At 51.4% G+C, this 15,119-nt stretch overlaps 1 protein-coding gene across 4 annotated transcripts in view; it reads right to left on the minus strand.

The window, feature by feature from the left end:
- Positions 1 to 2,143: 2,143 nt before the first annotated feature.
- The window catches only part of LOC311633543 (uncharacterized protein), a 90,844-nt gene continuing 77,868 nt past the window's right edge, over positions 2,144 to 15,119 (minus strand). The window contains exons 1-5 of one of the 4 annotated variants that reach the window (XM_084906302.1): positions 11,877 to 12,136; positions 7,382 to 7,468; positions 6,822 to 7,000; positions 6,420 to 6,568; positions 2,144 to 5,084 (exon numbers count right to left, since the gene is read on the minus strand). In XM_084906302.1, the coding sequence (XP_084762428.1) occupies positions 3,763 to 5,084; positions 6,420 to 6,568; positions 6,822 to 6,901 (1,551 nt within the window). In that variant the 5' untranslated portion in view covers positions 6,902 to 7,000; positions 7,382 to 7,468; positions 11,877 to 12,136 and the 3' untranslated portion in view covers positions 2,144 to 3,762. Of the gene's footprint in view, positions 5,085 to 6,419; positions 6,569 to 6,821; positions 7,001 to 7,371; positions 7,469 to 11,876; positions 12,137 to 15,119 lie in introns of those variants that run through there. The other 3 variants (XM_084906301.1, XM_084906299.1, XM_084906300.1) reach the window with 3 other exon arrangements.

Here is a 15,119-nt window from a genome sequence, read left to right on the forward strand (position 1 = left end):
TGGCTAATAAAGGTACATAGGCTTCAGATGTACATTCTACATCATGGGTATTGTGTGTTCATCACTCCAAGTCAAGCCTCCTTCCATCACCATTTACCCTCTTCTCTCACCCCCTCCTTTTCTCTCTGGCAATCGCCATCCTGTTCTCTGTCCATTGGCATCCCACCAGCGTGCAGCACAGGGCGTCTGCAGGACCAGCAGGGGGGGTCCAAGGGCTGAGCCCAGAAAGAATGCCGTGTGATTGTGTCCTGGTCTCTGAGCTCGAAGCTATCTCTGGTGCTCCTTGCTAGTCTGGTTTTGTGCCCTATGACCTGAGGCACCTGGGCCCTGGGCAGGCCCTCCTCCTCCGAGAGAATGGCCTCACCTTTTGGCGGCTGCAGGGGCACCACCGCTGTGTGTCTGTCACTAGCTGCCAGGAGGTCATTAACCAGCATGGCCCGTCTCCGTGTCCTTACCAGGCTCACCTGCCCAGCAGCACCTGCTTGTCTGTAAAGCCCAAGAAAAATACCTTCTACTAAGGGCTCCTCGTGACTAACTGGGTCAAAGTTAAAGGCAGAGCCTTGCCGGTTAGTGTTGCTCAGTGGTTAAACATCAACACATGAACCAGGTCACAACATGATTCTCATTCAAGGCAAGTGCCGGAGTTGCTGGTTTGATCCCGTCAGGAGGGTACAGGACGCAGCCAATCAACAATCTCCTACCATTGCTGTCTCTCTCTCTCCCTCTCCCCTCAAACCAATAACATTTTTAAAAAATAAAAAAATAAAAGCAGAAGGGCCTTTCATGCAAAATGTGCTTCAGAGAAAAGCCTGAACTGAATTTCCTGCACTCTGTGTCTGAGCCAGCCCTTTAGTTTCTGGAATTGTTTCAACCAATAGAACGGAAGTTCTCACCAGCCAATAGGAGCCGTGCAGCCATATCCACATCACCCTTTCCACTAGTCTTTTCCAGCTGAAGCAGAGACTTCAAACGTGGAGCCCTCCAGCAGAGTGGCTGGCTACTGGCTGGAGGCAGTCTCCATTGCACTGGCTCACACCCCATAGATGAGGCTGCACGCGTCTGAGCACATGCCGCTGGAACGTGTGCTCATTTTAAGTCATTTGTGCATCTCTTGGTCTTTGATGGCGTAATTCTAGTGCTAATATACGTCAATGGAAGCTGAACCCATCCTCCTCCTTTCCGATCAAACCCAGCAATGCCAGCTAGGCCGGCGTGGCTCAGTGCTTGAGCGATGAGTGACGAACCAGGAGATAACTGTTAAATTCCCGGTTAGGGCACATGCCCCGGTTGGGGGTTCAATCCCCAGCATGGGTAAAGTAGGAGTCAGCTGATCAATGATTCTCTCTCATCGTTGATGTTTCTTTCCCTCCTCTCCCTTCCTCTCTGAAATCAGTAATTTAAAAACATGAATAAAGAAGAAACCGATCACATTGGCATTCCCCCACTCTGGGGGCTTCGGACTGATCCAGAAATTATGGAGGCCCCTCCTGGCGGAAACCCACGTGGCAATCAGCTCCAGCAGCTTTCGGTGGTAGCCATGGTACTTACCCTGTGACCACAGGCTGACCGGGAATGCAACTCCCCCACTCGGGTCAGCGGGAGGCAGTGGTGGAAATCATGCACAACCTTTGTGGCCGTCATTGGAAGGAGCCCAGCTGTAAAGGCCCCTTAAGGACCAGACAGCAACTCCAATTCCGTATCATTTGCTGGAACGTAACTTCTAGTGAACACTTTGTGGTCTTTGGTGCAGCATCAGTTCCACCATCTATGGAAATGCCGTATTTGTCATCTGCAAAATCACAGTAATGCACCAGCCGGTTTGGCTCAGTGGATAATGTGTCAGTCTGCGGACTGAAGGGTCCCAGGTTCGATTATGGTCAAAGGCACATGCCTGGGTTGCAGGTTCGATCCCCATTAGGGGGAGTCCAGGAGGTTGCCAATCAGTGATTCTCTCTCACCATTGATGTTTCTCTCTCTCCCTTCCTCTCTGAAATAATATTTTTTAAAGATTTTTTTTTTTTTTAAATCACATTAACTATTTGGAGGTATTAATTGGGCCACTTCACAATTTCAATAATCCTCTGCTCAAATGGGCTTCTATTACGTGAATATGTACATAATGCTGACATTAAGATAAAAGTCCTTTTCCTCAGCAGTGTGTTTATTCAGCAACAGCCAAGAGCTGTCATTTGGGAAGGAGAGAAATGTGATTGGGGGGTGAGGAGAAAGTTGGGAGGGGTTGTTTTAGAGAAAAGTGAGAATTTTTAGAGTGAGTGTTTCTCATAGGGTGAGTGGCTGGAATAGCTAATTCATTGAAGAACATGCATTTACACTAATAGCCAAAAAGTTGGAAACAAGTCAATGTCCTGCATGAAATGTAAACATTCATAGACAGAATAGTATTCAAACAGAAGGAATAAAGTGTGACTGATGTGCATAAACCTCAAAAGTAATACTATGGGCATGAAGGAAACAGAAATTTAAAACCTTTGAGAACAATTCATGACACGAATCATATAAAATTCTATAAAATACATAATCTGTGAAAGAAACTAACATCAAACCCTCTAGCTGAGAGCAGAGGGAGAGACTTAAAAAGGGCACACGGTGAGCGTAAGTGGTGGTTATGATTCTGGCTGTCTGAGGGACACATGCCAACACGAAGCAACGGCCACAGGTGCAGCCCCAACGCGTGTCCATGCGTGGAAGCCCCGCAGATGGAAGTGTGGCTCCCGGGCACTGCTTCCCATTCTGATCCTCCGAGCAGCACAGCCCGCCTCGGGGGCAGGAAACCCGGACGTGGGTCCTTCTGGCCGGCCTGGACCGTTTCTCAGCTGGTCACGGAAGCAGGCCGCCCTGGGCTCACTCCTGTCTGTTTCCTTCTGGCACAGCAGCACGCTCAGATGGGACAGCAGCACGCTCAGACACGACTGCAATGACCAAACGACCAAAGCTGCATCTGCTGCCGACGACTTCACCGCAGGAACTCGTCCCCAGGCTTCCGCCACGGGAACAGGCATGGAGGGCACACCCTTCCTTGTTGCCCGATGTCTCACCCAGGGTTTTCAAACCCATGGTTTCAGCCCAGCCCCTGCAGTCCTACAGCCACGAACAGCAGTCACCCCACTGGAGACGTGAAGCCACAGGACGCCTCTGTGCAGCGCCTGGGAAGCAGCCTCACCATGGTGCTGGGCAGATGGTGTGACCGCCCGGGGAAGGAACCGACTGCACCTGTGGAAGCACCAGAGGTTGTCCCAGCCCGGCCTCCCGCTCTGGGCTGGCCTCCAGGGTGTGAGTGAGGACCACAGAGTGCTGTCCGTCTCTCTCAGGAGGCCTGGGGGAAGGGTAACCCCTCTTTTCCAGACACTATTTCCTTAGCCAAGAAAACCGAGCCCAGATTATGTCCTATTCGCCAGAAAACAGAAACATCCGGGGAACCTCGGAGTGGACGGCAGCAGGGTGTGGTGGCGTGGGAGGGGTGTGAATTCAGGCAAAGCAAGCAGCGGAGTGGTAATAAGTTTCCCCGAGCACCTGGACGAATACATGGGGGAGGACCGCCCTGCTGTGGGCACTGAAGCCCATAGCTCACCGTCAGCAGAGGGCTTCCCGGCAGGAAGTAGCGTGTTCCCTGAGGCGCGACTCAGGCTTCTCCCGTGTGAACAGGTTAATATCTTTAAAGAATCTCTGGGTTAAGCCGTCACGTTCAAGTGACAACAGAGCCGTGGTCGGCACGTCGCCCAAAGTCAGGGCACATTCCTGAGGTCACCTGGTATGAAGCTTTCTGTGCTGAATGATGTGGGAGCTTTGGCTAAAGGATTTCCCACACTCCCCACACTCGTAAGGCCTTTCCCCCGTGTGAACTCTCTGGTGCTGAATGAGGTTGGACTTTTGGCTGAAGGACTTCTCGCACCCGTTACACTTATAAGGCCTGGCTCCAGTGTGAATCCTCCGGTGTTGGTTGAGAGTGGAGCTGTGGCTGAAAGATCGCCCGCAATCCCCACACTCGTAAGGCCTTTCACCCGTGTGAATCCGCAGGTGCTGCACAAGTTTGCACTTGTAGCTGAAAGACTTCCCGCACTCGCTGCATTTGTAAGGCCGAGCCCCATTGTGAATTTTCTGGTGCTGGACGAGGTTGGAGCTCTGACTGAAGGAGTTCCCACACTCGCCACACTTGTAAGGCCGGGCTCCGGTGTGCACGCGCTGGTGTTTGATGAGTGTGGAGCTGTAGCTGAAGGACTTCCTGCACTCCCCACACTCGTAAGGCTTCACCCTGTTGTGGATCTGCAGGTGCTGAACCAGCCTGAGTTTGTACGTGAAGGCTTTCCCACACTCGTTGCACTTGTAAGGCCTGGCTCCGGTGTGAATCCGGTGATGCTGGATGAGGTAGTAGCTTTGGCTGAAGGATCTCCCGCATTCGTTGCACACGTAAGACCTCGCTCCCGGGTCGAGCACCTGGCCATTGCAGACCGGGGAGCTCGGGTGCGAGGGTTTCTCACCGTCATCACAGTCATGACTCCGAGGGGGAGGCTGCTGGTGAAGGGGTTTGTGCTCGTGGCTGAGGGCTGGCTCGTAGTCACTCCCGGAGTGAGGGCTCTCCCCGCTGTGCATCGCCTCCCCATCCCCACACTGGACGCTGCTGGGGGGCTGGGACCCCCCGAGAGAGGCCTGATGCTGCAGAAGACGCACCATGGCCAGGAAGTCCTCCCCGGCGGCCCCACAGGCGAGGGTGAAGGGGCTCGCCAACGCGGGGCAGCCGCAGCTGGACAGGAGTGAGGCCCTGTCCACAGCGCCCACGGCGCTCCAGAGCGGCTTCTCGTCCCTGGGCTCCTCGCGCAGGCCCGCGGTGAGCCAGGGCTGCCGCCCACAGGCCTCACAGGCCCCGGGGAACTCCGTCAGGCACAGCACGTCTCTCCCAACCAGGACACACTTCTCACAGGGGCGGGCCTCCCAAGAGGCTGGATCTGGACTTGGCGCCTGGCCCAGTGATGCCCCTGAGACAGGAACATCCAGCACAGCCGCCTCCGCCGCCTCCTCCTCTTCCAACTCCGCCTCCACCTCCGCCGCCTCCATCCCCCACCAGCAACCTGGATGCACAGAAAGGCTCTGAGTGCACGCTGACCAGAGGAGGGAGCAGGCCCATCGCAGACGTGTGTGAGGGACACCCCAGAACTGAATGCAGTGGACTACTCTCAGCTTGGTGAAAGGGGCTAGAACTAAGGACTGGAACTCTTAAAGCCCCAAGAATTGAGGGGTCACCGAATGACTCCTCTCTTATGGCCCACAGAAAGGAAGCGAGAGGGAGCGAAACACCAATGATGAGAGAGAATCACTGATCAGCTGCCTCCTGCACGCCTTGCACTGGAAACTGAGTCTGCAAACAGGCATCCGCCCTGACCAGGAATCAAACCGTGACCTCCTGGTTCACGGGTGGATGTTCAACTTCTGCACCATGCCAGCCGGGCCAGAGATTGCTTTAAAGATGTGTGCAACCCTCCCAACATCACATCAACTCTAACAATGGGCACCAGAGGATCAGAGTCAGGGTAGAATGAGACGGAGAGAAATGTCAAGAAGGGGGACGGGCGGGCAGGTCCTGGTGTGATCTGAGCACAGCCTCCTGCTACGTCCTGCCTGCTGCCATTCACCGTCATGTCCATCATGGGGGCACCCAAGGCAACCAGTGAGGAACCAGCACTGGCCCAGAGCAATTCTGAACGTGACAGACAACAGGCAACAACTAAACGTTACAGAGGTCAGAGGAATTTTGTGAGAACCCCTGGGGCGTACCAGTGACAACACGTACGGGCACAGACGGGAAATTAAAGGTGGGAGAATGGCCTGGAAGGCTATCCAGCCAGGGAAGGCAGGGACGGGGAGCAAGGTCAGCTGAGGGAGCGTTCTGGGCTGCAGGTTCGCGGTGAGTCCCCCTGGGCAGGGAACTGGGAAAGAGGTCTCACCACGAGAAGAACAGTGCACCCTGGGAGAACAAGCACAGGTGGGGTCTCCAGCTGGTACAGGGAAGAGCAGGGAAAACACTGTCCGGTATTGCCTGACACCAACACAACAACATTGAAGGCCAACTGCAACTGACAAGGTGGAGCCCAGCGACGTGGTGGTTGAGAGTCGACCTATGAACCAGGTCAGGATTCGATTCTGGCCAGGGCACAAGCCCAGGTTGTGGGCTCCATCCCCAGTGTGGGGCGTGCAGGAGGCAGCTGATCAATGATTCTCTCTCATCATTGAAGTTTCTCTCTCCCCCTCTCTCTCTCTCTGTCTCTCTGTCTGTCTCTCTCTCTCTCTCTCTCTCTCTCTCTCTCTCTTTCTCCCCTCCCCCCCCCTTCCTCTCTGAGATCAGTAACAATCTTTTCTTTTTAAAGAGAGAGGAGTCTAACCGGGCCCTGGGTGGTGTGAGGACTCACCCGGTGAGGTCACCAGGGCGAAGTTCTCCAGCATCACGTCGTGGTAGAGGCATCGCTGCGTCTCGTCCAGGAGCCCCCACTCCTCCCAGGAGAAGTACACGACCACGTCCTCGAAGCTCACACGGCCCTGCCACGAGGTAGAGGGGAAGCTACAAACCACCTCCGTCCTCAGGTGAACGGCCACGTCCCACACACCCACATCGCTTCTCCTCCGGTGACCCCCCCATCCCACCCCCGGCCCCTGACTGCCACGGCCACTCCAGCTCCCCATCACCTGCTCAGGGCAGCCCCCCCCCCCCCCCCCCGCCTGCAGGGCTGGCCCTGTGGGTGTCACCCTGAGCGCCTGGTGGTCCTGGGTGCCCCGCCCCTGGGCTTTAGGGCTTGCTGAGGGCGTGCACTCACCTCAGCCAGGCCCCGCGGCGAGGCCGCTGCCATTGTACTCTGAGCACCGAGGACTGCGGCGCCCGCCCCGCGACCGTCATTGGCTCCACCAGACGCCGCTCCAGCAGAGCTTTCTGGGCGACGATGTTCCCACAGCTCCAGACGTTCCACAGCTCCCGAGGCTCCCGCGCTGGAACCTCCTGGAACGGACAGAGGGGAAGCAGCAGTGCCAGGGGCGTCCAGGCTGCAAGGGCAGCTTGTTCTTAAAGGGCCAGGCCCAGACTCCTGGGGAGCTGCCAGCAATGGATCGCTTATGTGTTTGGAGACAGGACTTCAGACGCCAGGAAGTACCCCATGTCTCCCAACTCCTCTGTCAGCCATTCCACAGTCACAGAGCCCATCACACAGCCCACTTCCGACACCCGACGCTCTCGCACTCTGTGTCTCTGAGCTGAGCCTCTGTCACCTGTGTGTTATCCCCATTCGGTCGGCAGACCAGCCAGAGGACGCTGGAGGGCGGGAGGGTTTCTCCCTCCCCCACAGGCGACAACAGAAATGAATGAGGCAGCACAGGTGCTCACCAGGGTCAGGATGCACCTGTGGCTCTGGCTTCCCAGGAAGGTCCGATCAGTCCCGTGCGGAGAGCGTCCAGCATTCACTGCTTCGACCTGCCAGGCAGGACACAGAGCCATTAGTCCACGCAGGAGGCCAACACGTTACACAGAAATCAGATGCTGACAGCCGAAGCCGGTTTGGCTCAGTGGTAGAGCGTTGGTCTACGGACTGAAGGGTCCCAGGTTCAATTCCGGTCAAGGGCATGTACCTTGGTTGCGGGCACATCCCCGGTAGGGGGTGTGCAAGAGGCAGCTGGTCGATGTTTCTCCCTCATCGACGTTTCTAACTATCTCTCTCCCTTTCTCTCTGTTAAAAATCAATAAAATATATATATATATATATATATATATATATATATATATATATATATATATATATATATATAAAGAAATCAGATGCTGACAATATTTCCTGCATCTCTCCGTTCTGTCGGGAATATTCCAGGGAAATGTGCTTGTCACTCTCACAAAGTGTCAGTAGCTACACCAAGAGCTTCAGGCCCAGGAGAGGAGAGAACAGGAGCTGAGGTGCCGAGACAAAGGCATCGGCCTACAACCTGCTCAGGAGGCCGTTCCTGCGGGGGCAGAACCCATGCCATTCCCTGTAATTCTCTCATCGCTGATGTCACTGTCCCCCTCCCTATCCCTTCCTTTCTGAAATTAATAAACTATATTAAAAAACACCAACAGCTGAGCAATGTTATAAAGAACAAATTAGGGAGGGGAAGATAAGAGACAAAAATAAACACAGTGACCCACAATCTATGGGGCACAGCCAAAACAGTTCTGAGAAAAATCATATAGCAATATAGGCTTTACCTCAAATAACACACACACACACACACACAATACACTAATAAAAGAGAAACATGCAAATTAAAATTACTCCACTATGCCCACCAGCCAAACAGGAGGGAATATGCAAATTAGGAGAAAGATGGCTGCCACCCAGCTGCTCCAGATGGGGAGTGGCCAGATGGGCAGGATGCCTGCTATGAGAGGAAGGGGGTTGGGGGAGGCATGGAATCTATAGGAGCGGCACTCTGGCCAGAGAGAAAACGAAGACTGCAGACTCCAGAGTCTGCAGCAAAGGCCTGGGTCCCAGGTGCTGGAGGAAAACCGGTGCTGGGAGCCAAGGGAAGGAAGGCCTTTTGCACGAATCTCTTCGTGCAACGGGCCTCTAGTCAATAAATAAAAGAATAAAGGTCAGACCGGAAGTAAACAAAACAGTCTAAAACATACAAAAGTTTAATGAAAACAAGAGGTGGCTCTTGAACAATATAAACAAAATTGATAAACTAACCAGATTCATCAAGGAAAAAAAAGAGGACTCAAATAAAATCAGAATCAAAAGAGAAATGATAATGACACCACAGAAATACAAAAGCATTGTAAAAACACTAGATGCCCAATGCACGAAATTAATGCAAGAGGTCTTCCTCACCCTGGCTGCTAGCACCAGCTTCCCTCTGGCACCTGGGACCTGGGCTTCCCTCACAGCACCGGCTTCGTCTGGAAGGTCAGCCAGTCTAACTAGCATATTACCTTTTATTATTATAGAAGATAGATATAGATCATCTGAGTAAATGCCAACAAATTAGCCTAAAGACAAAAATTTCTAAGAGAAACACTGAACCCACCAGAACAATAACAACAAACAAAAGCCCTGGACCAGATGACATCGAAGGTGAATTTTGCCAAAAAATTCAACAAGAGGGAAGCCTTCCAAACATGTTTACAAGGCCATCATTACCTGAAACCACAACCAGGCAAAGGCATCACAAAAAGGAATGGTATAGGCCAAAAACCCTCCAAAAAAAACAGAGCAAACTGAACTCTGCAATACATTACAAAGATCATCCCTGATGTCGTCCCATACACCACAAGGTTACAGGTTCGATTCCCCGTTAGGACACATACCCAGGATTGTGGGTTCAATCCCCGATCGGGGGTGTGTGCTTGAGGCAATCTATCAATGTTTCTTTCTCACACTGATGTTTCTCACTCTCTCTCCACCTCTCCCTTCCTCCTCTCACTCTCAAATCAACAAAAGTATATATTTGGGTGAGGATTAAAAACAAAACAAAACAGAAAGCCCTAGCCAGTCTGACTCAGTGCATAGAGCGTTGGCCCAGAGAATGAGGAGCACCACGTTCAATTCCGGTCAAGGGCAGGTACCAGCTGTTAGCTTAATCCCCTGGTGGGGGCGCATGTGGGAGGCAACCAATCGATGTATCTCCCACTCCTTTCCACTCAATGGGAAAACATCCTCTGCTGAGGATTAACAAAATTAAAAAACAGAGAGAGATCACACATTATGATCAAGTGGGTTTTATTCCTGGGATGCAAAGATGGTTCAATATATGCAAATCAATTAACATGATACTACAAACAAAATTGTATGATCATATCCAGTTGCAGAAAAAACACTTGACAAGATCCAACATCTAGCCCTGGCCAGTTTAGTTCAGTGGCCAGTTTAGTTTAGTTAGAGCATCAGCCTGTGGACTGGAGGGTTCTAGATTACTTTACTGGTCAGTGCACATATTCAGGTTTCGGGCTCGATTCCCAGTGGGAGAATGTGGGAGGGGCGATTAGTAGTTCTCTCTCATTGATGTTTCTATCTCTCTCTCCCTCTTCCTTCCTCCCTTAAATTAAAAAGTAAATAAAATTAAAATCCTATATTTATTTATTTATTTATTTTGGAGAGAGAAGGAGAGGGAGAGAGAGAAGCAATATTCAGTTGCCTCCCATATGTACCCTGACTGGGAATCAAACCCACAACCTTGATATGTGCCTGATCAGAATAGAATTAGTGACCTTTTAGTTACTAGAAATACCAACTAGAGCCCAGCATCCAGTAGATTGGGAATAGAAGGAACATAATGCAACATAATGAAGGCCACATGGCAAACCAAAGGCTAACATCATACTCAATGGAAAAATCATCAAAATTAAAAAAGAGGTAAAACAGACATTATTTGCAGGTGACATAATACTATAAATGGACAACCCTAAAGAATCCACCAAAAACAATCTATTAAAACTGACAAAATTGGTAAGATATGTACACATATAATACCTTAATAAAAAAATAAAAAAATAAATTAATTAAAAAAAAAAACCTGACAAATTCAGAATAGTGGGATGCAAAATGAATTATCAGAAATCAGATGCATTTTATATCAATAACATACTAACAGAAAGAGAAACTAATAAGAGAAAATTAAAATAAATTTAAAATAGAAAAAAAGGAATAAAAATCATTTTAAAAAATTAAGAAAAATTCCATATACCACTGCATAATAAAATATCCAGGAGTAGATTTAACCATGATACTACAAGGCTATAAATTAAAAAGCATGATACCGGCATAAAAACACATAGGACCAATTAATCTATGACAAAGGAAATAAAGAATATACAATGGGAATAGAGACCCTTCAATAAACGGTGTTGGAAAAATTAGACAGAAACATGCAACAACAACAAACAAACACACAAAACTATCCTGACCCGTTTGGCTCAGTGGATAGAGCGTGGGCCTGCGGACTGAAGGGTTCTGGGTTCGATTCAGGTCAAGGGCATGGACCTCAGTTGCGGGCACATCCCCAGTGTGGGTGTACAGAAGGCAATGATCAATGTTTCTCTCTCATCGATGTTTCTAACTCTCTATCCCTCTCCCTTCCTCTCTGTAAATAAAATATAAATAAAATCTTTTTTTTTTAAGAAAAAAAAACAAAACACAATGATTTCATAAATGAGTGGAATAACAAAACCATGTCTCTTTCTCCCGTCCATTCTCAAGTCAATCAACCAGGGCAACCTCCTCGGGTCCGAGTCCTCTCCCGGATGGAGTCTCTCTCTCTCTCTCCATAAAACTCTTACTTTCGCTTAAAAAATAAAACAAAGCCAGTCAATGTTGATAACAAATTAATTAAGTTCCATAAACCCGCCCTGGCGTGAGGAGAATGCTGGCAGGGCACCCAGATCAGTAATGCAGGCGCGCCCGGGCCTCCACCCCAGTGCCCCGCAGGCACCGCGCACCCCGACTTTTCAGGTTTTCCCGTCCCTCAGCTTTCCCGGTCCCTCGGTTTTCCCGGTCCCCGGCTTTCCCGTTCCCTCGGTTTTCCCGGTCCCCGGCTTTCCCGTCCCCCCGGCTTTCCCGGTCCCTCGGTTTTCCCGGTCCCCGGCTTTCCCGGTCCCTCGGTTTTCCCGGTCCCCGGCTTTCCCGGTCCCCGGTTCCGCGCTGACCGGTTCCACAGGCTGCACCCCCTCCCTGCGCCCGACACACCCCACCAGGGCGCCCCACCTCCTCGTCCGCGCCCGCGAACAGGAGGGACCCCCGCTCCGAGCGCCTCGCGGTCCCGACGCGGGGCCTGGGCGGCGGGAGGGGCCGGGCGCCGGCCCCGGGCTGCGGGGTCCGCAGGGGAGCGGGGAGGCCCCGCGGGACGGCGCTCACCTCAGCCGGGCGCCTCGGCACGGCCGCCGCCCTCGGGTCTGTGGGCGGAGCGGGGCGGCGGGGCGCGTCCCGGCCCCGGTGCGGACCCTCTCCGGCGGCGCCCCGGCCGAGCCCCAGACCCGCCTTCCTGCGGCGGACACGGCCCTTCCGACGGCTTCCCCGCCGCGTCCGCCCGGCCGCGACCCCCGCGCTCTGGAAGCGCCGCCGGGAGGAACACGCCCAACCAGCCAAAATGACCGCCGACAGGAGGACGCCGGAAGTCCCGCCCCACGCTCGGGGCCACGCCAGGGGAACGCCTCCCAACACGGGGCCTCATTGGCCCTGCGTGGCTGCCGCTCGACGCAGAGAACGCCGGGAAATGTAGTTCCCGCGGTCTCATGCTGTTGCTGGCTCTGGGCTAGGACCTCCCGCCTGAGAATGTGGACTCGCCCGGCGCTGGGAAACGGGGTCTGTGGGTGCGAGGGCTTGGAAGGGACCTCGAAGTCCTTTTCACCAAAGTTTCTGGAGACATCAGCAACTCCAACTTCTGGGAAGTTTAGCTCGTTCTCAGGAGCTAAAACATACTATTTCCGATGTGCCCCCAAACCCTTCAACCCCCCCCCTCCCGCCCCCGCAGCCCTGCTCCCCAAGGCTGCAGAGCCAAAGTAGCATGCCATTCCAGAGTTTTCACCACCCGCTGTTTCACCAGAATTATTTCCATTCCAGGCTTTTGAATCACGAAAAAGACATTGTTAATAAAGTTTCTGTTTGCGGGCTGGGAGTGCCTTCCGTGGATTTCAACTCCTCACTGGGAAGTAATTGATCACTTTTCTTGCGATTGCAGGGACTCACTTTCTTGGGCAGTCAGATTTATCTCAGAAAAAAAATAAAAAGGAAAAAAAAGGTTTAAAATGCAAAATTGCCCTGACCTGTGCGGCTCATTTAGTTGGAGCAAGGGGTGGCAAATTCCACTCCCCTTCAAAGCAACCTTTTTTTTTTTTTTTTTTTTTTAATATATTTTATTGATTTTTTACAGAGAGGAAGGGAGGGATAGTGAGTTAGAAAATAGAAGAGAGAAACCAATCAGCTGCCTTCTGCACACCTCCCGCTGGGGATGTGCCCACAAGCAAGGCACATGCCCTGAGCGGAATGGAACCCGGTACCTCCCCAGTCTGCAGTCCTATACTCCATCCACTGAGCCAAACCGGCCAGGGCTTAGGCAACCTTTTTTTAAAAAAATATAGATTTTTTTTATTATTAATTTCAGAGAAGGGAGATAGAAACATCAATAAGAGTCATGAATCCGCTCCCTCCTGCACTACCCAGGCAGGGGATGGAGCCCACAACCTGGGCATGTGCCCTGAGGGAATCTAACCGTGACCTCCTGGTTCATGGGCCGATGCTCCACCACTGAGTCATGCCAGCCTATTGATGTTTCTCTTCCACATTGCAGTTTCCCCCCACCCTCCTCTCTAAAAAAATCAAAAATAAAATGCACAATTACAGAAAGCTATTAACAATGGGCTATATAGTAATGAGGCAATAGTTCTGGTGAGGAATTGGTGGATGGTGAAAACAGTTACGACGTCAGAGAAGTCTTATCAGTGAAGTCTGAGAAAGCAGAATTAAGGTGAGCTCTTGGGAATGGTCACCCAAGGTTTTGCCATTCTTCATGCTTTTTAAAACATGTATATTTTTTATTCATTTCAAACAGAAAGGAAGGAGAGAGCCAGGAACATCAATGACGAGAATCATTGATTGGTGGCCTCCAGCATGCTCCCTACTGGGGATCGAGCCCACAACATAGCGTGTGTCCTTGACCTGAATCTAACCTGGGACCTTTCATTCCTCAGGCCCACACAATCCACTAACCCAGTGGTCGGAAAACTCGTTGGTCAACAGAGCCAAATATCAGCAGTATGATGATTGAAATTTCTTTTTGAGAGCCAAGTTTTTTAAACTTAAAATATAAAGGTAGGTACATTGTTATTAACTTAATTAGGGTATTCCTACGCTAGCCTTTGCTAAAAACTCAAGGGGCCAAAGAGTCGCATGTGGCTCACTAGCTGCCTCCTGCGCACCCCTCACTGGGGATGTGCCCACAACCAAGGTACATGCCCTTGACCGGAATCAAACCTGTGGTCCTTCAGTCCGTAGGCCGACACTATCCACTGAGCCAAACCAGTCAAGGCTCTTTTCTTCTCTTTGTAGTAATGGCTTTGAGGTGGACATAACCGAGAGGCTCCAGGAATGCACAAGATGACTTGTTTTTGTTTTTTCTGACCATGATGTTGGCTTCCCAAGATGAGCATGCCAGCGGGCCCTGAGCTGTGTATACACCAATGGTGCAGTCACTGTCACAGGCACACTCCTAGAGGCATGTTCTGAAGAGGGATGATCTCCCGGGTTGGCTGCAGTCTCCTCCAATCCCTATTGGGCCCTGCTTCTGTACCAACTGTGATTTTCCCTGGATAATGATCTTCCCACCATAGACCCACAGCCCGGCGACATGTGGAAATCAGGGCACGTGACACTTGGAGACCCAAGAGATAGATCCCCGTGACAGTACTGGTATAATTTGCTTTGGGTGAAGGAAACATCTTTTTTTTTTTAATATATATATATATATTTTTATTGAGTTCAGAGAGGAAGAGATAGAAACATCAACGATGAGAGAGAATCATTGATCGGCTGCCTCCTGCACACTTCCCACTGGGGATGGAACTCCCAACCTGGGCACATCCCCCGACTGGGAATCGAACCAGTAACCTCTTGGTTCCTGGGTTGACGCTCAACCACCCTAACTCAACCACTGAGCTACACCCGGCCGGGCTGAAGGAAACATCTTACCACTCCCATAAGTACCTTAGGATCTATCTCACCTGCTCCCTCAAAGTCATCGCCAAGACTCCAACACACAGCCACCAAATCAGGACCAGAGAGTCTTTCAGTCCTTCCTGGGAGGCTGTGCACAGCCACTCAAACTTGGTCAAAACTGGCGAGTTATTTTCTGTCCATAAGCAGAGAAATTCTGAGACACCCTCTCCCGCCTTAAAATGCTCTGCATGCTTGTAGAGCCTGAATCAGGTTATACACAACCATATACATTAAAACAAATAAGAAATTTAAAAGAATGGAAAGCCCTGGCAGGTGTGACTCAGTAATGAGAGAACTGGCCTGTGCACCCAAGGGTCATGGGTTCAATTCCCTGGGTCAAGTGCACTTACCTGGGTTGCATGGGCCATTCCTGGCCCCAGCTGGGGT

This window comes from Pipistrellus hanaki, assembly GCF_964339955.1.
Source record: "Pipistrellus hanaki genome assembly, chromosome: 15".
Lineage (NCBI taxonomy): Eukaryota > Metazoa > Chordata > Mammalia > Chiroptera > Vespertilionidae > Pipistrellus > Pipistrellus hanaki.